Here is a 22,875-nt window from a genome sequence, read left to right on the forward strand (position 1 = left end):
AAGTTACTGCTTTAAAATAATTAAAATATTTAGAACACAATACCAGTGCTCCAACATAAACAATCCGATAATGGTATTTTACCTTGCATGCTATCTTTATAACAAAAAAAAGAATCCTAGCAAAATATAGGAAATAAAAATATGTGTAGAGAAGGTTATATGCACTAACTTTATAAACTACAAATTTTGTTTTTCACCTGATTTCTCTGTAAACCTGTTGAATGCTGGTCTTGTGGAATAACTACTTTACCTGTTGGGGTGAACAGTGTGAAAAACAAGGCAGTGAATGACCTATGTAGGACCGTTGAAGATGGCTGAGTTTAGAGTGATGTGATCACTTGACATTGCAATTGGTATCCACTTAGCTATCAGCTGTTTCACATTCTTTGTGGAATATGAATATTGACAGAAGACAGTTACTTGGATCAGCTGACGTAATGTACGTTCATATGCAAGCTTCCTTTGTTGTAACTTCTTTGGGTGCCCATTGCCCTAGTTGTGTGTACTGTGTTTTACTGTATGTAGACATCTCAGATAATAACACATACCTGTTTAAAAATACCGGGTTTGTGTTTTCTGATAACCTGAACACAATGAGAAGTTGGAAATAGGAGAATGTGACCTGAAGCAGGTAGGCTGTTGGGAAACAGAAAGAAGACTGTGAGGGATCAGAAGCAAATGGGTTATAAAAGGGGAGACGGGAGGGATATCAAAGGTGTGGGTAGAGAAACTGTCAAGAGGACAAAGTATAGTCCTGTTGTGTATTGGAAATAGTTATGTGCAGGATTTTCTGACTTCATGGTGCATGTGCTTAAATTACTTACGCAGCTGAGCCGTTTAAGCTCCAGTACTCTTCAGAATATACCAGAGGAGGTGCGTGAACATGTAAAGCTACTCTTAAATGTAGCTCCAGCAGTCAGACCAGACGCAGATCAAATGACTAAGGTCAGTTCATGGAAAATACAGTAGCCATAGGAAAGAGGGAAAATAGTGTTTGATTTGTAGAAACAATAGAGCTATTTTAAAGTGTTTTCCTGTTAATAATTTTAGTTGAAATGTTAAATATTTTTTAACTATTTTGGAAGTAATGATATTAGTTGATGCCAAAAGTTGTCCTTATGCTGACCTTTATTAATATGGAAGAATTGGGTGCTGAGACAGAGTTTAGCATAATCATTCAATGCAATGCTATTTTGTTGCTTTCCAATACAGTTGGAAGTGTTTTCTATGCTATGTTTTTATACAACTCAGTCTTTAAAACTGTATTGGAAGGATTTTAAAGCCATAAAATGATAAAGGGCAATAAATGTAAGGATTAACTTCTGGCTTATGGTTTTCAGTGTACTCTTAAATATGCAGAAGAATAAAATATATTCGGAGCTTACTTGCCATAATAAGGGAAAAATTAATTGCAAGTAGGATAATTTAAGTTTTAATTTGACAAACTCTTCCTCCGCTTTCCTATCTGAAAGTAGAACTTAAAAGCATGATTCTTCCTTTGTCTTATATCCTGTTTTCTCATATCTGATAGCCTTTCAGGTTCCTGCTTATAGATTTGCTTAGCCAAACAATTTTCTTCTTTTCCTGTCATATAAAAAGATTGTATGCAGAGAGAGAAATCAGTGTCTTAACAGTTGGAAGAAACAGTGAGTGAAGAAGGGAGGGGGAACAGGTAATGGCTCTGCCAACATACATGCTGAAAGATGGGAAGTGAGGAAATTGGCAAATGTTACTCGGGTATCAGCTTGTCTGAAGGACTACAACAAACAAATTTGTTGTATTAAGCAGTATGGTTTTATAAAGATGTTAAGTCTCTTTTACTATGTCTGCACTGCAGACTGCATTGTAGGGTAGAGATACTAGAGCTTTAGTTCTAAAAGCAGTTCGTTATGGCCAGCATGACATGAGCTAAAATGGAGCTTGACGTGGGCTAGTTTACCTTGCTAGTTTTAACTAGTTTGTGTTAACCTGCGTAGAATTCCATGGTCACGTACATTTTGGTGTGTGATCTAGAAGACGAAATTTAAGCCCACAGTGCAGACTAGCTTGAATTCTCTGCTGATAGATTCTTTTATTCTGTATTGCCCTACTCTAGTCTGCTTTTCTGATTCTTTTTCTTTATTGCCCTACTCTTGCTGGCTTCTCTTGCTGCCTTACAGCAGAGCTTCTTTAAATGTTTTTATATCCTTTCTTTTTGCACAAATTTTTCAGCTGAAAACAAGTGTCTAACTAGTCTGAGAGACAATGTTTTGTCTTTAACTGTTGCAAGCCCGTGAGGTTTGATATATCCCTCCGTAAAACTGAGAGCTAGCAGGAAGGGGGAATCTTACCCATGCAAGTTTTTGAATGCAGAACTTTTCATTCCAGTCTGTATAAGTCTGGGATAGACACTCTTCTGCTCTTTTCATTCATCTGCTAGCTGAAAGCTGAATATTTGGGGATGGATTTTTATATAAACAGTCTTATTATCATCATGCATTTTTATCAGTCTTTCATTAATGATGAAGCAGCTCTATCAGTATTAATATGATATACCATGACTATAGATGAAACCCCCTGGTATTTTGTTGATGCCATCTTTATAAGCCTGGTCTATGTATATACATTGTTACACAATACTTAAGAAGGCCTGTGCCCTCTTTGCTGAAGTCATGCAAATGTGGGAGATCATGTGAGAAGTTACAGTGGACAGGATTTACAAGTGGGTCTGAATATTGGAGAGAAATTTATATAAATACACACTTATTGCATATAATTGCTTGTTGTTTCATTATAAGTTTCCAGGGGTGGTAGCGAGATCTGGATGGCCTAGTAGGTAATCTTTTGTTGTAATATTAAATTGCATAATTATTCTTAGGAGAACTTTTAATCAAGGTTTTTACTTTTCATTCCAGTTTTTGTAGACAAAACATTATTTCATATACAATAAGTTAACTAAGATACACATAACATGCATGGGTTTCTTTAAAATGCTAGGAAAATTCTGTCTTAATAATCAACCTTTATCTGTGAATCTAATACTACTTAGTATGTAAAAATGTACTTTTCTAATTGTTAGTTGCAGGCACGCCATTGTAAAGGTTTATTATAGTGCATTGAAAAGGTAAATAGATGATTATATTTTGGAATCTTTGTAACAGTGTCAATGTTGTCTCCCTCCAGATCACAAGCTTTTGATCTTATTTTTAGATACCATTCTTTGATGATGTAGGAGCAATGACGCTTCAGTATTTTGATTCATTATTTCAAAGGGATAACCTTCAGAAATCACAGTTTTTTAAAGGGCTACCAAAGGTTCTGCCAAAACTACCTAAGGTATGTTTGTGAGTTTAAAAATATGTGAACATCTATTCACATTCTGAATCTTGGAATGCTGGACTTTATGTAGCATTGTACCATAATAGACTGCCACAAGACTGTCAGAATAGAGTAGCAGGAAAGAAGGGGAGATCAGAAAATAATTGGTGTGGAAATACTCCTCAGCTATCAATAATTCTTTAAATGGAAAATGGCAAATTATGCTATCAATATGTGTAAGGAACCATCATTTGCATGTCCTCTTGTAGTTCATCCTACTTTGTAAGGGAGTTGTCTTCTCTCCACTTACAAGGCTTTCCCTTTGTTTCCAGATGCTATCATAGCTCTTTGAAGTCATCTTGCCACTTTTTCTCCCAATAAGATTGCTTCAAGTTTTTTCATGGCAAGGCAGTGCTTTAATGTTGGATGATGCAAAGCTTCCTTCCCTCAACAGACTAAGTGCTTTCTTGTGCTAGCAGTGCCCAGAAACCTCAAAGGCAAATGTCTGTCATTACAGATTTCTTCTGTGTATTATTAGACGCTATGTCTAGACTGACTCCTTTTCCTTTTGTGGTATTATTTAATTTATATAAGGTATAATGCATATGTGATAGAAAAATAGTATGAGTTTAATACATAATAGAATAGCAGAGCTTCTCAAGCATTGCATTAAATTTCTTTAATTCTGTTTTGAGCTACACAGTGCAAAATTCAGAATTCATGTTTAATACTCTCTTCCTCGCTTCTTTTTAATTTAGTAATTTTTTCCTTTGATCAGAAATCATTGATACTTTGAATTCGGAAATAGATGGGATGTATTTCACCTAACTTTAGACAGCGACTAACTGACCTAGTCATCTTTAGAGCATTCATTTTTTTTTTTTCTGTCTTGAAAGTATATTTTACGAGGGAAGGGACTGTGCCCTTGAACTGTGTATTTCTCTTTTTTGACTTTAAAAGCATTTAAGGATATCTAACTCTACTGTAGACATCCACAGTGTAAATACCTATTTCATCAGCAGAATCCCATTTAGGGAATATACCTGGAGTTTTACAGGGAGGTATAGTAGGATTATGTGTTTGTTCAGTGAGTGATGGAGTACTGAAAAACTGATGATTTTGGGGGTTGATAGGGTCTTTTTTAAGAGTCTTTTTAGGGTCTTTTTTAAGAAAGCGTATAGAATAAAGTTTTCGTGATTCATGTATGTGGGTGAAAGTCCTATTTTCTGTACAGTTAATTGCTTTTTGTTGACCTTCACAGGTTATAGTCTCCAGTTATGTTTTGAGTGCAAACAGAGAAAAGTAAGCAAAGTAGCATAGTGTAAATTAGCTAGAGTATACTGTGAAAATAAGAGTTCAAAACTGAAAATTGTCTGTCTACTTTTTTGTAAATATCAGGTTAATATAAAAGCTGTTGAGCTGGCACAATAGTAACTTACTGCAATGCAGTACAATATGATGCATGCTTGGTTTTTTTTCTTCTAGCGTGTTATAATTCAGCGAATTTTGCCTTGCTTGACTTCTGAATTTGTGAATCCTGATATGGTACCCTTTGTCTTGCCTAACGTTCTCCTAATTGCTGAGGAATGCACCAAAGAAGAATATATCAGGCTCATTCTGCCTGATCTTGGTCCTGTTTTTAAGCAGCAAGAACCAATCCAGGTATGTTAATATTGTTCAGTTTACAATTTTTCTCTTTGGTGTTTTTTTCCCTGAAAAATGACTAATTGTTCTATTTCCCTTTTGCAGCTTCACACAGATTGCCCAACCTGCTCTGTAGTTGTCTGGGCAGTCAGTATTGATTCATACGAAACAGATTTTTTCCAGGAAATTCACAAAACCTCTACCCCTGCTTTTTCAGATGGGTTTTCTGAGGGTATATTTGCATTTATAGATGAGATTAGATTAGCAAAAAAGAAAACATTTAATTTACCACTCAATACTTATTTTTTGTTGATTGTAGAAAGTATATTTGTAAGCATTTTACCACTTATCTAGCCAATCTGAGCAGGGTTGTACAGTACAATATTTGCACATATTCTACCAGTAGCTGAACCTATGATTCCTATGAAACATAGGAATGAACAAGTAGACCTTTTGTTTCTGGGTTTCAGAAAACCGGATTAGAGAACTCTTATTATACTGGGAAGGGGGGAAAGGGGACAATTGTGTAACTGAGAATACCTCAGAAAATTAGAACTACTTAATGCTGTTTACTTTTGGTACACTGAGGCTTTATGTTAACTTTGTTGTTGTCTTGAAAAAAATTAAACGTCTAACCAACCAAAAGACAGCGAACATCTTATTTGTGCTGTTTCATCCTAAAAGGTAACATTATGTTTTGCTACCTTTAACATCAGATTTGTGAGACAATCCTCACTGCAAAAAGTTTGTCTCAAAGTTGTATCTGGAACATAATGGGCACAAAAGCTGTTTTATTTCTTGAGAAATGGGGGAAGCAAAATACAGACTTGGGGTCAGCTCATAAAGAGCGAGCTTTGTGAAGTTTTTCTGTAGCTTTCTAGATACTATATGTTAAATTCTTATGTTGACATTTTTAATGCACACTAAGTACTAGATGGCTTACTCCAGTATTATTTCTGTGGTCTTTTGAGTATGGCAAAGTTAAGTAATCTAGGACAGGTTTTCAAAGTTAATATACCAGGAATTCAGGAAAAAAATATAAAGATTCAGAGTGCCAGAGGACAGAATTCCAGGTCTGACTGTCTTTGTGCAAGGCAAAAACATCCAGTTCCTGGGTGTTTGTAACTCATGGAGAGGGGCAGACGGTGAAGGTGCCAGTGTTTCTTCCAGGTGCTCTCTCAAGATGTTTTAGATTTGTATGAGGGGCCTGTTGCGTGGCTTTCATAGGATACTTGAGTTAGGAAGTGAATGTATCATAGGAAAGCTGCTGTAATTCAGTATGAAGAAATTGTTATCCAGTGTTCACAATGTCTTTGTATGAGGAAATTTGTAATATGAAAATGGAATATTTAGTCAAACCACTCATTCATATCGTGCTCTTGGAGTTAGCATGGAGTGACAGGTGTGCTTTAAGTTAACATCCTAGCTTAGTCTGACATAGCTTCCCAGTGTAGACAAACCCTTAATTTATATCTAGGAGAATCCATAGAGAGTTAGCATATGATGTGCTGTAAATTTGTATTCTAATTCCGTACACCAAAGTGTACCCTGACAAGTACTGGGCTCTGTATTAATGAATGAAGCACATCTTTAGTATTATTGTTTAGAGTGCGACTGCTGCTGCTTGCTTATTAGATGGTGTGTGTGAATCTGTGACTGTAACATCTTCGTTTCTACTTAAATAGATAAGAAGTTATCAAATATGACCCTAGAAAGCTAAAAATAAAAGGGGTTCATTGGAACAGCATGAACTACATTCTAGTTAAAGACAGGTAGAGAGGGATATCAAAAACGATTCAGCTTTATATTATCTTTGTTGAAAAGCATTGACAGCCCGTGGAAAACAGCTGAACTGCTTCTGTGAAATCTAAATGACTATATAGTACAACATTTAACTTAAAAGCAGTCTGCTATATGTTCAAACATCTGGTTCTTATTTTAAAGGAGCTTTTCTAGTTGTTAAATAACAGGTTTCATTCATGTCCTTTTCAAATTTGCAAAAACAATCAAATGATCCTTCTCCAAAACTATACATTTAACTAACATAGAAACTGTCATGCCACAGTATTACAGGGTTCCTAGACAAGAGAAGAACAGTGTTATGAGCGCATGTAGGTTTCAAAAAGCCTAGTTTAGGACAAATAAAAATTCTTTATTCAAGAATAATTATAAAATCTAACTTTAAAACTGATCTGGTCCATTTCACCCTAGTTCTCCCAAATTTGGGGATATTGCATCAGAATCAATGTTCATGGAATGAATGAATGAGTTTGTGTGTGTATGTGTACAGTTTAAGTAATTATAAATATACAATAAGAAAACACACATTAGCTGCAGTTTAAAATAATTTCTTTTTCTTCCCTGTAAAGGAAAGCAAATGAAAGGGGGGAAACTCGTAATGTGGTCTTGGTACACTTGTATTTCTACACTTTGATGCTTCTGTTTATTTGACATACAAGCACTGATTGCTATGTGTTTTTAGACTTAAAAATTGAAATCTTTTTCTCCTATGAAATAGTTGGCTTTTTATTATTAATGTGATACCATTCACCACAATTTATCCATCTAGTCTAACCTATTTTCTAAAAGCAGTCTAGATATCAATGGATAGTCAATGTCACCTGTAGCAAGTTGTCTCACCTATCTAAGGTGAGATATGAGTCTCAGGAGTTATGTAGCACTCTGTATTGGAGACTGAGCCTGGATGAGTAACTTAGAATAGCAGCTAACTTTTAGATGGCTAAGCCTAAACAAGGTGAATCCCACTACGTAAATGTGCTATTCTAGTGTTGCTTTTTAGGTTAATGTGATGTGAATTTTTTTTGTTTGGGATTTTTCATTTTATGATATACAATTTCCATGTGAAATAGAATAAAGGTATTTTGTGTCCATATAGTAGCTGTAATAATTCTTTTCATTGTGTCCCTATTTTGATTCTAGATACAGATGGAGTACAGCTTTTATATGTGGAGTCGTGGTCAAATGCTCAGAGGACAGCATTTGAGCCATAATTTTTTGAAAGTTTAGCGTTTTCAATAGTGATGTGCGTATAAAGATTTTCTGTGGGTGGATTTTATCAAAAGACCATGTTGTAAATAGAAACAAGAACTCCTTCCTTAGCCATTATGTTTTCTTATTTCAGAGGGATTAGTCTAGAACATGCATATTTTGTTTGATTTGTATTTGCCTTTTTTAAAATGCAATAATATGTCAAAGTGTTTTTTGTCTTCCATGCCTTCAGGCAAGCAACATGGTAAGTGATCACATTTACTGAGTTACAAGAAAACTTCTGAAGTTTTTATGATATGATGCAACACGCTTTAAATTGTAATGTTTCTGGAGTTTAAACTTTTGGCTTCTGAATTGTCCTTCTTTTAATAGATCTTGTTGATCTTCCTGCAAAAAATGGACTTGCTTCTAACCAAAACTCCACCAGATGAAATAAAGAACAGTGTTCTACCAATGGTTTATAGAGCCTTGGAAGCACCTTCAATTCAGATCCAGGTAAAATAATTGCAGCCTTTGTTTAAAACATTTTTTTTCTCTTTTCTTTAAGCTGATGTGCCAACTTTTTATATACTCATATGTTAGTTTACTTGGGGGGGGGGGGGGGAAGCTGTGTAATATTCCTGAATGTTGAAAGAGATTAATGTTTTATTAAAGAAAATTTGTTTCAGTAAAATAAAATTTAGTTCCCTTATTTTCCAAGGAGTTACCACTTGACTGTTGTTCTAATGCTCTTATCCTAAAGTCTTACTAGCCACCATAGTAAAAAGTAGGATGTGCATTTATACTACATTGCCTGTGCAGCAGAAACTATGCAGGCATGCATGCTCTTTCCAGTCAATGAGAGGTGGCTTATTCTGAGGTCCTACTGGTAAGAACATGTGTGCCAACAGTTACCTTGGAAGACCTGATTTGTTGTAAAATCATATGAATATACCTTCTGGTGACACTTTAAGTATCCATACTTTTAATTTTTCTCTTTATGCTTTCTCTACCTTTCTAAGGTTCTTCTTTGTTTTTTAAATCATTCTTCTACTGGAATTAACTTCCAGTTACCCAAAGGCATTCAGGAGTGGGAGGGGGAGATAAACAAACAAAGTATTTCTTAAAGAAGGATTTGGAAATCAGATGTGCCTTTTACCTTTGCAAAGCCTTTGCAATATTATGGAGAAAGGGTTTTGTTTCTAAATACCTGGCATGAGGGTTTTTTTCTGCATCAGTTACTCGGGTATTTACTTGCAACAAAAACTTAATATTGCTGTCTCTTATTTTTTGAGATTGGGCTGAAATCAGTTGGGGTTTTTTTTTCTGTTGCTTAAGTATGTTTAATCTTGATATGCTCTTTTATCTTTCACCTTATTGTGCTGCTGCAGTGTTGCTGATAGTACTCATTCAGAACTGCTTGACTTATGTAGGAAAATGTTACAGTTTGATGTAATAAAAGTTGTTTTTTATAAAAAGGTGTTTTGTGAAAATGCAAGATATTCTTGCTGTCCAAATATTTTATTATAAATTTATGAATACTGTTTTTGAAATCCGTTTTCCAAGGTTTTATATATATATATATATATATATATATAATGATGCTTTATTATGCTAGCCATTTTTAAGTGAGTCTGATAGATTAAGGTCAGCTTAGTTGAACATTATATTTCCTTAAATATTTCCTTAAAAGGAAAGCTTAAGACGACATTTTAAACTAATTTTGATCTTGAGTAATATTAGTACTAATTTTATAATAAACATGGATGTTTCTTTTCAAACTTATGCAGAATTTTTTTTTATAGGAGCTTTGCCTAAACATAATTCCCACGTTTGCCAATTTAATAGATTACCCATCAATGAAAAATTCATTAATTCCAAGAATTAAAAATGCATGTTTGCAAACTTCTTCTCTTGCTGTAAGTATCCTAATAATTTTATCTCTCAGTCCTCAGAAAATGTTGTTACCTTTAATTACTTTGGCTTTTCTGCTGTTGTGTCTTTAAAGAAAAGCCCATCAGTGTGCTCTGATTTCTTTTGAGGTGTTTTTTTTTTTTACTTTTTACAAATACATTTACTTTTTTACTCTAACATTTTTTAAAGTTGTTAAGGATTTACTGTGTTAATAATACTGTAAAAATTGTTGAAGTGTGTTCCACAATAATATATGTTAACAGTGTTTGTCCTGCAGAAAAGCCAAGGTTTTGTGAGCAGTGTGTAACTGTATGTATTTTCCTTTCATGACACAAAAAGTTTTTTTTAACTTGTCTTGAATTTTCAGATATGAAGGTTGTCATTTCAGTAGCACCTGTTTTCTTCTAAGTATGAGTTTTGTAAGGGTTTTATTTTCTTAGGCAAAAATAAAGTAAAGAGTTTAATTCTTGTCATATGTCACAGGTCCGGGTAAACTCACTAGTGTGCTTAGGCAAGATTTTGGAGTACTTGGATAAATGGTTTGTGCTTGATGATATTTTACCTTTTCTACAACAAATTCCATCCAAGGAACCTGCAGTACTAATGGGAATTTTAGGTAATTAATACTTTCCACTTTCTTCTCTTTTGTGCTTTGATGTTGTAAATCTGAAAGCTTTCTGTGTTATCATTGGTAATGTTTACATAGTGTATCGCTAAAATGACTATTAAAAACTTCCTGTTTCTGTTTCTTGAGTACACCCCTGTTCAGTTACCTTATGTATTGCTGGTACTTCCAAACACGAGTAGCTTTCTGTGTTATCATTGGTAATGTTTACATAGTGTATCGCTAAAATGACTATTAAAAACTTCCTGTTTCTGTTTCTTGAGTACACCCCTGTTCAGTTACCTTATGTATTGCTGGTACTTCCGAACACTAGTACATATATTTGTAGCTTTCAAGGCCCAATGCAGTTCTAAGTACTCATTGCAGTTCTTGGGCTGTGACACTTTCATGGACTGTATGGTCCACACGGCCAGAAAGGCTTTCCTCAGAATAGTATCTGATCTGTCTTCTTTCAGATGCTGAGCACCTTGCTGGAGCTTTTAAGATGTTATGTTGCCTTCTCTTACCACTCTTGCATGTCAGATGCTATAAATGATTGTCTACAAATCTACTGCTCTTCACTGCAGGTTTTGTTAGACTCATTTTGTTGGACATTTAAGCAAACGTGGCTGCCTTTGCACTGAAATGGAGCATAGTCTGGGTGAGGTTTCACAAAACAGCTAACAAAACCTAATGGCTTGTTACTTCTGGAACGGGAGGCCTCACTCCCAGTCATGCTTTCGTAGTGCCACTCTGGTGCTTGGCTAACTCAGGATGTGTGATTTTAACAACTTGAATGCGCTCAAGGAGACCAGATGACCAGAGTCACTGCCAAGAAAGAGATGTGACTGCGTGGCCAAGTCTGGAAGACAGTGACCATTTATTTCTCTTGCTGACAACAAAGTAATAGGCAGAAGACCATTTGTAACAAGCTGAACTGTACCGGCAGCAGCCCTCATTAAACACTATAATAGTATGTGATGGTACCATTATTTTGATTTGCTCAAAATGAGCAAGAGTGCATCTATCACTCATCTATCACATCTATCACTATCAGTACTAATGTAAAGCTGCCTGTTTCCTTTAATCCTTGCAGCTTTGATTTGTATTTGCTGTCTGAGAGTGAGGGACAGTAGATCTTTTACTTTAGTTGTGTTACTCCTGAATTCTACTTGGATACAGTGGATAAGTGAATCCTAGTTTGGAAATGATGGGCTGAAATCAATTTTATATACTTGGGCTCTCCTTTTTTTCCAGAATCATAATATCTTCCATCTTGTGTGTACTATCTTCTTTGGCCAGCTGACAGCTCTCTTCTAATACTAACCATAGAAAGTGACGAAAGCTGCTGCTTCTTTTATGCTAGTATGTTAAGTGTTTGCCACCAGAGGTGGACTATTTAAACAGATGAATCCTCCTGTCAGAAACACTATAGAATTTGTAGGCTTAACATTGGATCCCTTGTGCCTGCCAGTATTATTTTTTCAGTGATTTTAGAACAGGTAAAGACTATGAATATTTTCTGATCCTGTGTGTAACGCAGCCCCAAACATTTAGGTAAGAATCTTTGTATTGCAGGGAATTGACTGCAGTCAGAGAGCAGTGTGATAGTTACTCCTAGGCACTTCAGTATGCCAGGAGAGAACACATCCTTAGTTAACGCAGCTTAATTTCTCAGTGGCAATTTGTCAGTTTGTGATAACTCAGTTGCTCATGATCTGTTTCAAAGATGCATATTCTCAGATAATTGACCAGGGCAATACATTGCCTAATATCAGGTTTCATAGCTGCAAAGTATTACTTTGGATCTTCTCTTCTTCTGAACTTTAAGAAAAGTCTCTTGCTATAATATGTTTATGTTGTGGTTGAGTACTTAGCTTTTATGATTCTGTTGATCATGTTTGTTCCTGTTTGCACACAGAGCCAACATATGTTGAGATGATACATATGGAGAGTGCTACTTTGTTCGCATTGTTTACTAAACCTAACGATTTTTGCTATTTTGATGTTGTATGTCAGGTATTTACAAATGTACATTTACTCATAAGAAGTTGGGAATTACCAAAGAACAGCTTGCAGGAAAAGTATTGCCCCATCTGATTCCTCTTAGTATTGAGAACAATCTTAATCTCAATCAGGTAGGAACATGGCTATGTTGAGTACTTTTACTTGATAAATTGTCAGAGAATAGATTTAAACTGTTGTCAGAGAAAAATTCATACATTACTGTATGTCTATGTCTGTTGTAAAAGAAAACAAACAAAACCAAAAAACCTTCCAGTATTACTGTATTTGCATGTTTAAAGCTTGTTAATTTTCAGAGAATTTAACTGATCTAGTATAAAATTTCAAAATTAATACTATCACCTTCCAAATATCCTGCAAAAGCAGTCAGCTACTAACATAATTACAATTCAAATTAAAAGCTAAAGTACAATCTTAATGTTTCTTCCCTGTCTCTTGTTTGTAAATGTTGCAGTTAATGTAGAAGTGCAATCATAGGGTTTTTTTGAAAATTGGTCTGGTAATACTAATCTGTGGTTTTTTTGTCTGGGTTGCCCCACTTTTTTATTTTATTTTATTAGTGATACGTATTTTTCACTGTTTCAGTATACACTCTGCTTGTAGTTGGGTATCTAGTGGAAGATAGTGAAGGTGGATTATGAATTATTTTAAAATGTGCAGTTTATCTGACATTGTGTATTGTAAGTTTTATGAGATATTACCTTTTAAGTTATACATGTCTGAATTCTATCACTGCAAAATCCATACCTCTTGTATATTTCTTTTACAGTTCAATTCTTTTATTTGTGTTATAAAAGATATGCTCAGTAGGTTGGAGGCAGAGCATAAAACAAAACTTGAGCAACTTCATGTCATGCAAGAGCAACAGAAGTAAGTGTTTATTTATGTGTGTATTAGAGAAGGAACAAGTGAGCAGGGATAAATTTCAGTTAATTTTTTAGCACATGTGAGAAAACTCTAGCCATAGCAATAAAAAATCTAGGTAATTCTTACTTCAGTAGCTGAGAATTACCTCAAATAAGCACAGTTGTCAGCAGAGATTTATTAGTCCTAGAATGATAATAATGTTGTGATGTCAATGGTTTTATAGAGTAAAATCCTTTACTTTTATAAAATTCAGTCACAGTTTATTATTTTGAGTCAATAGTTTTTAATTAATTCATTAAATGTAAAAGTTCATACTGAGCTCCACTAGTACAGTTTATGTCTTGCTTCTATATGCTAAGTTGCTTTTCTGTAGTGTTGAGAACATAAACCATACTTCTCCAGTAACTTCTCCATAAACTTTGCAGCCTTTTAGAAGGCAGTGATATTTGAAGATATTTAGAACTATTTTATGGAGTCTGATACGAGGTGAGATTTCTGAGTCAAATTAACTTGGGCTACCCAAAGTCTGTGTCACTCCGTTCAAAAGGAGGAGCTAAGACCATGTGAAATGATCATTAGGAAACCTTTACAATTTAGAATATTAACATTTTCCAGTCTCCTACAGGCATTCTATAAAAATGGCAGTGCTCTCATAATGCAATTTTTTAATATTATTTAAATGCAGAAGAATAATATGCATTGCTGAATTAATGTTGTGGATGTGACTGTAAAGTTATCTTTTTGTAATATGTTTACTCTGCACTATATAGATCTTTGGATATAGCTAACCAAATGAGTGTGTCTGAAGAGGCAAGATCTAGTAGTACAAGTAATCAGGTAAGCAACAATATTTTATTGCACTACTTACATATAGAAATTTGAAATTTAAAATTACGTAGTCAATATTTATGTTATCTTAAGTTACAACATTTCAAATAACTTAAGTTTTGTTTCTTTGAACTTAAACAGATTGACAAGGTATTTAATACTAGTGGAGCTGACCTTCTAACTAGTGGATCTGATAGTAAAGAGAATGAGATGTCATCAAAACAGAAAAAGGTGTGTTTTACTTTGTTTTGGAATCCTGCTACATCCATCTGTCTAATACAAGGCTGATACAGTTGCATAGAAAGAGTATGTGTAAATATTTCTCATATTTAAAGATTTAAAAGAAAAATTAACTGCTTTTGTACAGCACAGCACCATACATAGTCATATGTGAAGGTCCACTGAAAAATGTTCAAATCATATCCTTGGATTTCTGTGAAAGCCTTTCCAAAAGCTTTGTACAAAGTAGGCAGCAATTAGGACTATAGATTTTTGGTCCTTTTCTTTCTCCTTAAGTATAGATTTCAATGAAACTGAAACCTCAGCAGTGGATTTAGATAGGAAAATCAAAATAGGCAACTTTATGATAAAATTACGAACAGAGATGAAGATAAAGTGTAGAATTTCATGTAGGAGCAGAGACTAACATTTACTGTACAATTCAAAGCTAAGTGAAAATGAACAGTCAATATGGGAATAAATACAAGAAGCAAAGAAAAAGCATGACATGACATAGAATATTAAACATAAGCATAAACTATTGGAAAATTCTTTTCATACTATTAATTATGTAAACGGCTCCCCAGAATCTATACGTTTTATAATTTCCATTTCTAGTTCTCTGAACCCTCTCACTGATTTTAGACTAAGGGGGAATGATTTTATGATTTTATCCTTCATCATTAACAAAAGTAGAGTTAAAATCCTGAAAAGCCTCTTAAGCAATCTTAAAATAAAATTCCCTTTCCACCTCCATGGTCAGTTGCAGTTCTGTATCAAGTGCCAGTTGGTAACCATATAAAAACAAAAACTGTGAAGAACACCTTTTCTTGTGCCCAACGTTAAGAAGACAAAGCTAAAATGGTTTTGTTGTGATACCTGTATTTGAGATCTGCTCAAATTTCTCATTATGCTACTTTTAATATTGTATTTATGTGCTTTAAGTACTTTTTAGCAGTATGATAAATATAATAGATTTTGTGCTTATCCACTTTCTCTTTTGTATAAATAATATGTATTGTTCTACCACATATTGAAACGACAATGCTATTTGTGAAGTAAAAATATCAATGTAAGAATAACCATTCTGTGCAACTTCGTGTCAATACTTTCCCTTTTAAAGGCATCACTTACCCTTGAAGAGAAGCAAAAGTTAGCTAAAGAACAAGAACAGGCACAGAAACTGAAAAGTCAGCAACCTCTTAAGCCACAAGCAACTGCAATAACACCTCCAGTGAAGCAGGTGAGAAAGAACAAACTACTGCACTGTTTCCATTGGAGCTGTGATGCCTTTTCCTTTCAAGTGCTGTGTGCATTTAGCATTTTTTTTCTCCTGTGAGTCACATTTGTTTTCACTGGTAGTACAATGGCACAGCTGAAAAAAACTAAAATAAATTTTAATCTGCCTTCCATTTGCATCATTAGCAATATTTCCTACTTTTTAAATTGCAGGAGTTTCCAAAGGAATAATTATCATTGGAAAGCCATTGTTCTAGATAAGGAGAAAGCACATATTAAAAAAGGTTTTGCTCTGAAGAGTTTATTAACTAAATGTTTAAAGGGCTTGGGGATAGGAATGGGGCATGTAAGCAAATGTCACAGTAGTACTTTGTGTATAGTCTAAGTTGTCAAATTAAAGCTGCATAACAATTGGTTCTAAGTAGCAAAGAACAAAAATAACCTAATTGCTTTTGTGTATAATTACATTTCATGCCAAATTCCATGCAGTAAATCTAATTTCTGAAAAATTAATGCCCCTTTTGCACAAGCAATGATAAAGACTGTTGCTGGAGTGTTTGTACAAGAAAAGCATTTAACTGCATTTTATGTATTTTGCAGACAAAAGACTTGACAGATACCTTGATAGATAATATGTCATCTTTGACTAGCCATTCTATCAACAAAGCTAAAGTTGCATCTTCAAACAGCTTCTCTTCTGTCCCTTCTATGGGTATTGGAATGGGATTTTCATCACCTATTGACAACACAAAGAGAAATATAACAAACGGACTGAATACTAATATGGCTTTTCAGACTGCTGGATTCAGTATGGGAGCTGGTCCCACCACTCAGAATTTCTTCAGTGGTCCAAGTGCAACAGCAACAACCAAGATGAACATTGTACCGACTGCCAATATGCCAAATTACAGTCCTATGAATTCTGCATCTGCAATCTCTCCACTGACACAACAAAACAGACCCCCAGATATGTCTGCTTTAGATAATCTTTTTGGTCCTCAAAAACCCAAAGTTAGTATGAAACAGTTGGCTCAACAGAAATCAAGCCAGTGGGTTAAGCAGTTTGTACCCCCGCAAGGGTCCCCAGGTGCGAGCAGTTCAGTCTTGGGACCTCAGATGAACATGATAGGACAGCCTGGCTTTGGTATACAGGGTAATCCTTTCTTTGCTCCTCAGAACTTTGCACAACCAGCAAACACAATGACAAACAGCAGCTCAGCTAGTAATGACTTAAAAGATCTTTTTGGGTAAAATGTTTTGTTTTCTTCTTTCAAAGGTCGATGAAATTTGGATCATGGGTAAGCTGATTAACATCTTTTTTTGATTAGTAAAAGCATGGCTTGGGGAAACTTTCAACCCAGCAAAGTAAAGACTTTTGCACTGCAAAAAAGACTTGATTTTGCATTCACCTGGTACTGCAGTGGGATTGCGTAAGTGCAAAGTCATCTTACAAGCTAAAGATTTCCTGTCTCTTTACTGAACATCAGAGCACTGAAAGTAGGAAGCATATATTCAATTGAAGAAGAAGCAGCTAAGTATTTCAAAATTATTCAGAAGTGTACTCAATCAACTCCTATGAAATTTCTTACAAAATTTTGTTTCTTAAATTCAACAAAAATGCTTAGGGGGTAATAACACTAGTGAATGCATTCGTGCAGCCCAGTCCTTTCAGTGTCTGCTGAATTCTTATAGGTGATTTGTGTTGCCTGAATTTGGCACAGACTGTCATTTTGCCATATGACAGTTTGCAAAAAGTAAATTCTTATGCTGCCTCAAAAAGTTTTGTTAGCCATGTTGCATAGAAAGTTCTCTAACCAGTAACTGTGTAAGAGGCTAAGGAGAGAAAATACTTTGTATTTCTTTTTTTCTAAGATAATTAAAATTAAAGTGGTAGTAAACCACAACAAGATTCAGGAGGCATAAGAAGTTGTTTTAAAATTTTGTGCAAGTTTGGGACGGATTAAGAACACTGCTCCAATGGTCATGCTGGTTTACAACCTGTTTTATAATGCCAGATCCTTGTTACCAGCCACATAGCAAAAGCAACATACCACTTAAGCAGGATTTTAAAATACATGTGGTGACATGATCACATTTATTATATATTCCAGTGTTTCAGCTAATTTGATACTGCTTCTAACTGGTGTGAAAAAAGAATATTAGTAGTTATGGAACCTCCTAAAAAGAACGTTCTCTGTAAAATTCAGATGTTGACTGCCCCAGCTGTGTAACTAAGCAGTTCTGTGTAACTAAACACACACTGTTTAGTTACACAGAAATATCTTGAATTAATTAATAGATTTTGGTTCTGTTGGGAACATGAAAAAGAATTGCCTTGTACAAGTTGCACATGGTTGTGTGAAAAAGCAGACTGCCATAAATTGCCTTGACTAGAATAAACTATTTCATTTTAATTTTGTTTTAACTCAAGTCCTTATGAAGGATAGATGAATATGAAGCGAGTTCTCAAATACAGATTTGTAAGCTCTAGAATGTATGGTAAATACACAGGTATTTCGGATCCTTTTTATTGTATTAATCCATATTTAATAAAGCTCTCCAGAAAACCAAACAGTAGTTTCTTCTACTTCCCAGAAGGTGTAAGTTCAGCTTGCCCATGATAGAATCTCTGCTCTGTCAGATACGACTGTTGGGTTTTAACTTTTTCTTTCCTAGGAATTTCAGGAGCTTTCTTACATAATATTTTGAAGACTATAGCTGGCTATTTTGAGAAGGAAAGAACTAGTTACCTTTTTTATGGAAAGCCTACATGCTTTATTTTTCAAAGCCTTTCACTGAAGAAATTGTTCTTTCATTTGCTGCTTAAGAAACCAAAGGGCCTTATGCTGTAAATGTGACTTGTATTTTGTTATATTTCCACGGTTCTAAGCGGTAATAGCATTAAGCGTATTTCTTAAAGAATTGTTTATGTATTATAGCTGCTGCCTTAGTCCTGTTATTTTAAAATACCTGGGACCAGTGAAATTGTGATTTAGAAAACAGTACCTAACACATTGTGATGCTTATGTGCTGTTAATATTCATGGTAAACATTGTAGGTTATGTTAAGATATCTGTGTAAACTTAAGACAATACTAGAACTGTTAAACTGTTTAAGTTCATTTACGGTATCTAGTACTCTATACTCTCAATCACACTAATGTCTTCTTTTATGTCAACTTTTGAAAGCTACGTTTTGTTAGGGTAGCCTTAGGCAAGCCTTTGAAGAATTACTTGAATCTGTATTCCTCTAAATTATTTGGAAAATAAGTTTATATTAAAAATAACATCTCTTAGGACTCTACAATGTATTAAATTAGTACATCCATGATAAAGGCAGTCTTAAATGTAAGTGTCCTGATCTGGGGTTTCAGTCCGTGATCCCCCTGGACTGGGGCTTTTCAGAACTGGATTTTAATTTAAGCTATTGGAGGGAAAATTAACTGAAAAACATGATCAAATTTTATGTGCTAGACCTCCTAAACTGTGGGATTTGGGGTATGTGCTTTTGCCATGGGCTATATGAGAATATAATCTAATTTGTAAGAACAAAGTAAAAACAAATCCTACAAGTTCAAATTAAGAGAGGCTCTTCTATGCAGTGGTAATGTGATGGAATAAGATCTTTATCTGGCTCAAGTAATAAGGTTTTTTTTTCTACTTATTTGAGAACATAATTTTGGTTTCTCTTGTTTGCTGCAATTTTCAGAATGACCAGAGTAGAAGAATAACAACAAAGAAAACTGAAACGGGTGCTTATGAAAGTTATAACAAAATTTTCCAGTTATTTAAAAATAGAAAAGAAACTTCAGTTAAAATCAGTGTCAAATCCCCCTTCCTTGTAGATGCTTCCTGCTTAGTGTGTCAGGAAACTGGGTGTGTGTGAAATTCTCTAATTATTTCTTCTTAACTTAAAGGAAAGAGGAGTTGCAAGAGGTAAGTCACCAAGGCCATGTGCCACTTGGCTCCTGCTACAATAGTTTTTCTTTAGGAAGCCTTGTCCACTTGTCCACTTAACAAGTCATCATTCTGAGGCCCTGCAAGAGGCTGGAAGACTGATGTTGTGGCCAGAGCGAATACCATTGTTTGAGAGCAACAGTTGTACTTCACATTGAAGTTGTCATTTGGGAAAGAGTAGGAGAAAGGGACAGTGTTACAAAATGTGGGCATTCCAGGGGCCTTCTGTTTCTGGACTTGGATGGAAAGCAATGTTACATCTAGCTTGGCCTGAAGCAGAGAGACTGTCTAGCCCTAATGCAAAGCAATGGAGAACACAGGTTTGAAATTGGTATCTGATTAAGAAATTGCAAATTCTCTTACTGAAAAAGTAACCTGATATAAAAAAAGTTCTTATTACAATGCCTTGAACAATGCTGTAAATTACACAGAATTTTTGCCCTTTGTATTCAACCTAATTTAAAGGAAAAAATGTGGAAGCCTGGCACGTTTTATCATCGCCTTACAGCCTCCACCCTGTGCACTCACTGTGCTCACCCAGTGCAAGCAGATCTTCATTCCACTGTGGAGATTAGAGCAGGGTCTAGGCTGAACTCCCCAGCCCACCTGGTTTACTTTACATTCATTTGTAAAGGAGAGGTAAAGAGAAGGGAGCAAGTTCCTATTCTTTAATTGATTTATCTATAGTATGTTTACTACAAAAGGAGAAAAGAAGAGAAGTGGAAGTAGCTGCACCTCTTAAGTATAAGCATCAGTTGTCCTTTGGCTGCTCTGGTGTATGCTAAATGAACATGGCTGCAGCAAGACAGCAGTGTTTTCCATATTAGAACTGTTGGTTCCATTTGGTTTTAAGTATGAAAGTCTCTGAAGCATCCTCTGAAAACTCAGTCTTGGAAAATAAACTAATCCTGCTGGATGGAAGGATTGCCTTAAAGAGGCTTGAAAACCTCTCTCTGCTGGGGCTGATGGAGAGGAACCTTGAAACTACTGAGTTACAGATTAGCTTAGAAGCCCCTAGGTCTGCCACTCTCAGAAGAAACGGAGTGAAATGGCACGTGTCATTTCAGGAGGGAGCAGATTTTCTGTTCCTTTTCACACAACTGTTGTGAATAAGGCACAGAACAGCCTGTGGAACCTGCTTATGCAGGAGGACAGCAGCACCAGAGGAGTCTTTTGAAATGTAAAGGAGTCCACCAATCATTTGGAAGATGGGGAGAGAAATTTTACTGGGAACATGGGTAGAATGCCCCAGTTTGTTTTAATGAAGATACTATGTCTTCCTCTCTCAATGGTGATGTGAATTAAAAATATCTTGGGGAAGTTGTGGCCTTACAGGTCTGCACAGATGCTGAGTACCCCAAGTAAAAGGCTGAATTTTTGGATGTATAGGTGCACAGCATTTCAAGCCTTATTATTTAAAACTTCCCTTTTCTGTTAAGTTTTGTCTCTTTAGCAACACCTGTTTCACATTTATGTGGAACTTTAACAACCGATGGCCTTTTAAAGTAAGAAAAATGTGTGTTAACTTTTGTATTATAACCCCTGTTATAATGTTATCTATGTCTGTAGATAGGTAAGTGTGTATACAGATCACAGGATTTTAGATTTTTCAGTTCAATTGCACCAAAAGAGCAAAGATTAAATGAGAAGTTAGATTTGAATCAAATTCCACAGGCTTCCATATAGGCTAACAATTATATGACACTTTTGTTATCTATTTAAAAATTTACATGCTTAGTCTGCCTACATCTACGTGACTTGAGCAGAAAAGGAAAATTTTTAAAACATAAGTTTATGAACACTGGATCTCTTATTGCAGATGACGTTTTTGGTCTTTAGAGTGACGTTTGTTTATTGATTAGGAGGTTTTTATTGGGGTGGGTGGGATATTGCTGATTTGTGCCATTTCCAGTGAAAGAAATATAAGGAGGGGGAGTACAGAAAAAATACCCTGTTGTATATGTGACCCTTTTTTGTTCTTTGTTAAGAGATATGCTGCATTTTATATACTCATTGTGAACTTTTACTCTGAAATAGCTGTGAGGAAACCTCTCTGGAGAATTTCAGATGAGTTAGCTGATTTTCAAGTGAGGTCCTGCCTTGTACCTGCTTTCCATTAGGTTTTGACTGCTTTCCAAGGAAATTACACAAGGCAGTAAAACCTTGGATTCATACACCAAATCCTCTTGCCTTCCAGGCCTCACACTTGTATCAACAGAACAAATAAGCCCCGGAAGTTGTATTGTCTTTAAGTTCTCTGAAACAGTTCTAACTGCTGTACAGATTTCTGAGATGAAGTTGTAAATCAAAATGTGTTATAGTGAACTCAGGCCTTGTGCAAAATATTTAATACTTGTTTATTTGTCTAGTCGTACAGTCTCTGTACTAGTGGCAGTTTTATGTTTTGATTGTAAAACATTAAAATTCTCATGAGATTTATAAAGTGATGTTACTGTAGTGTCAGCTGTGATTCATAATTAGAACTGTCATAGCATGGCATTAGTGTATATCCAGTTTATTGGACAGCTCTTCAAAAACAAATTTATTCTTGTATCAACTTTTAGATCAGCTACTTAAAAAATATGTAAAAGGTACAGTGACAGTTTCGAGAAATTCATATCACTTTGTACTGTGAATGAGGTTGCCTATGGAAATAAATGAACTTTTCATATTTTCATGTTGGAAGATATTTTTATTTAAAATTTCCATAAAATTAACTAATAGTAATTTATTTAGAAAACGTTATCACTTTGTATTTTGTTTGAAATACATTTTATCCCACGTAATTTTGAGCTCATTTCTTAGAGTGGTTGCTGTGCAGACATCTGTAAAATGTGATCACATATTGCCTTCATGCAAAGAATAAAAGTCCTGGGGAAAAACTGACGCACTAGGTGTCTTTAAAATTAGCATTTACTTTTTCTGAAAGCCCATGTCAGAATCTGGGGTTCTAACGCCACATAGTGATCTCAATTTGCATTTCCATTGCTCATTTACCCAGAAGCCAGCCCTTTCTCTAAACTGGGTTTCAAGATACACTGCTTTGTTAGGCTTAGAGTTTGCCAGCACTCTGAAGGAAGCTAGTACTCAGCTTTTTGTAAGGTATAAATTGATCAAGTATGAGACATCTGAGATCTGATCTGCTTAGAAGCATCATTGGTGGCCGGAGACGGTATAGGAGGAGACAGTAAAAGAAGAGATGGATTAGGTGGAAATAGAAAGGTAGCATCAGGTGGCTCCAATTCCCTCTTCATTTTCATTTGCTAAGGGTAACAGCATCCCCATTCCTTCCAC

General features: G+C 35.1%; 1 protein-coding gene across 3 annotated transcripts in view; it reads left to right on the plus strand.

The window, feature by feature from the left end:
- SCYL2 (SCY1 like pseudokinase 2) overlaps positions 1-22,285 on the plus strand; it is a 38,612-nt gene extending 16,327 nt beyond the window's left edge. Inside the window, exons 8-19 of one of the 3 annotated variants that reach the window (XM_075497871.1) lie at positions 829-945; positions 3,190-3,315; positions 4,783-4,959; positions 8,323-8,445; positions 9,735-9,848; positions 10,327-10,459; positions 12,467-12,585; positions 13,242-13,342; positions 14,110-14,176; positions 14,309-14,398; positions 15,510-15,629; positions 16,226-22,284. In XM_075497871.1, coding sequence (XP_075353986.1) covers positions 829-945; positions 3,190-3,315; positions 4,783-4,959; positions 8,323-8,445; positions 9,735-9,848; positions 10,327-10,459; positions 12,467-12,585; positions 13,242-13,342; positions 14,110-14,176; positions 14,309-14,398; positions 15,510-15,629; positions 16,226-16,876 — 1,938 coding nt within the window. In that variant the 3' untranslated portion in view covers positions 16,877-22,284. Of the gene's footprint in view, positions 1-828; positions 946-3,189; positions 3,316-4,782; positions 4,960-8,322; positions 8,446-9,734; positions 9,849-10,326; positions 10,460-12,466; positions 12,586-13,241; positions 13,343-14,109; positions 14,177-14,308; positions 14,399-15,509; positions 15,630-16,225 lie in introns of all 3 variants that reach the window. The other 2 variants (XM_075497864.1, XM_075497880.1) reach the window with 2 other exon arrangements.
- The last annotated feature ends 590 nt before the right edge of the window (positions 22,286-22,875 follow it).

The sequence above is a fragment of the Mycteria americana genome, chromosome 1 (genome assembly GCF_035582795.1).
Source record: "Mycteria americana isolate JAX WOST 10 ecotype Jacksonville Zoo and Gardens chromosome 1, USCA_MyAme_1.0, whole genome shotgun sequence".
In the NCBI taxonomy this organism is placed as follows: domain Eukaryota; kingdom Metazoa; phylum Chordata; class Aves; order Ciconiiformes; family Ciconiidae; genus Mycteria; species Mycteria americana.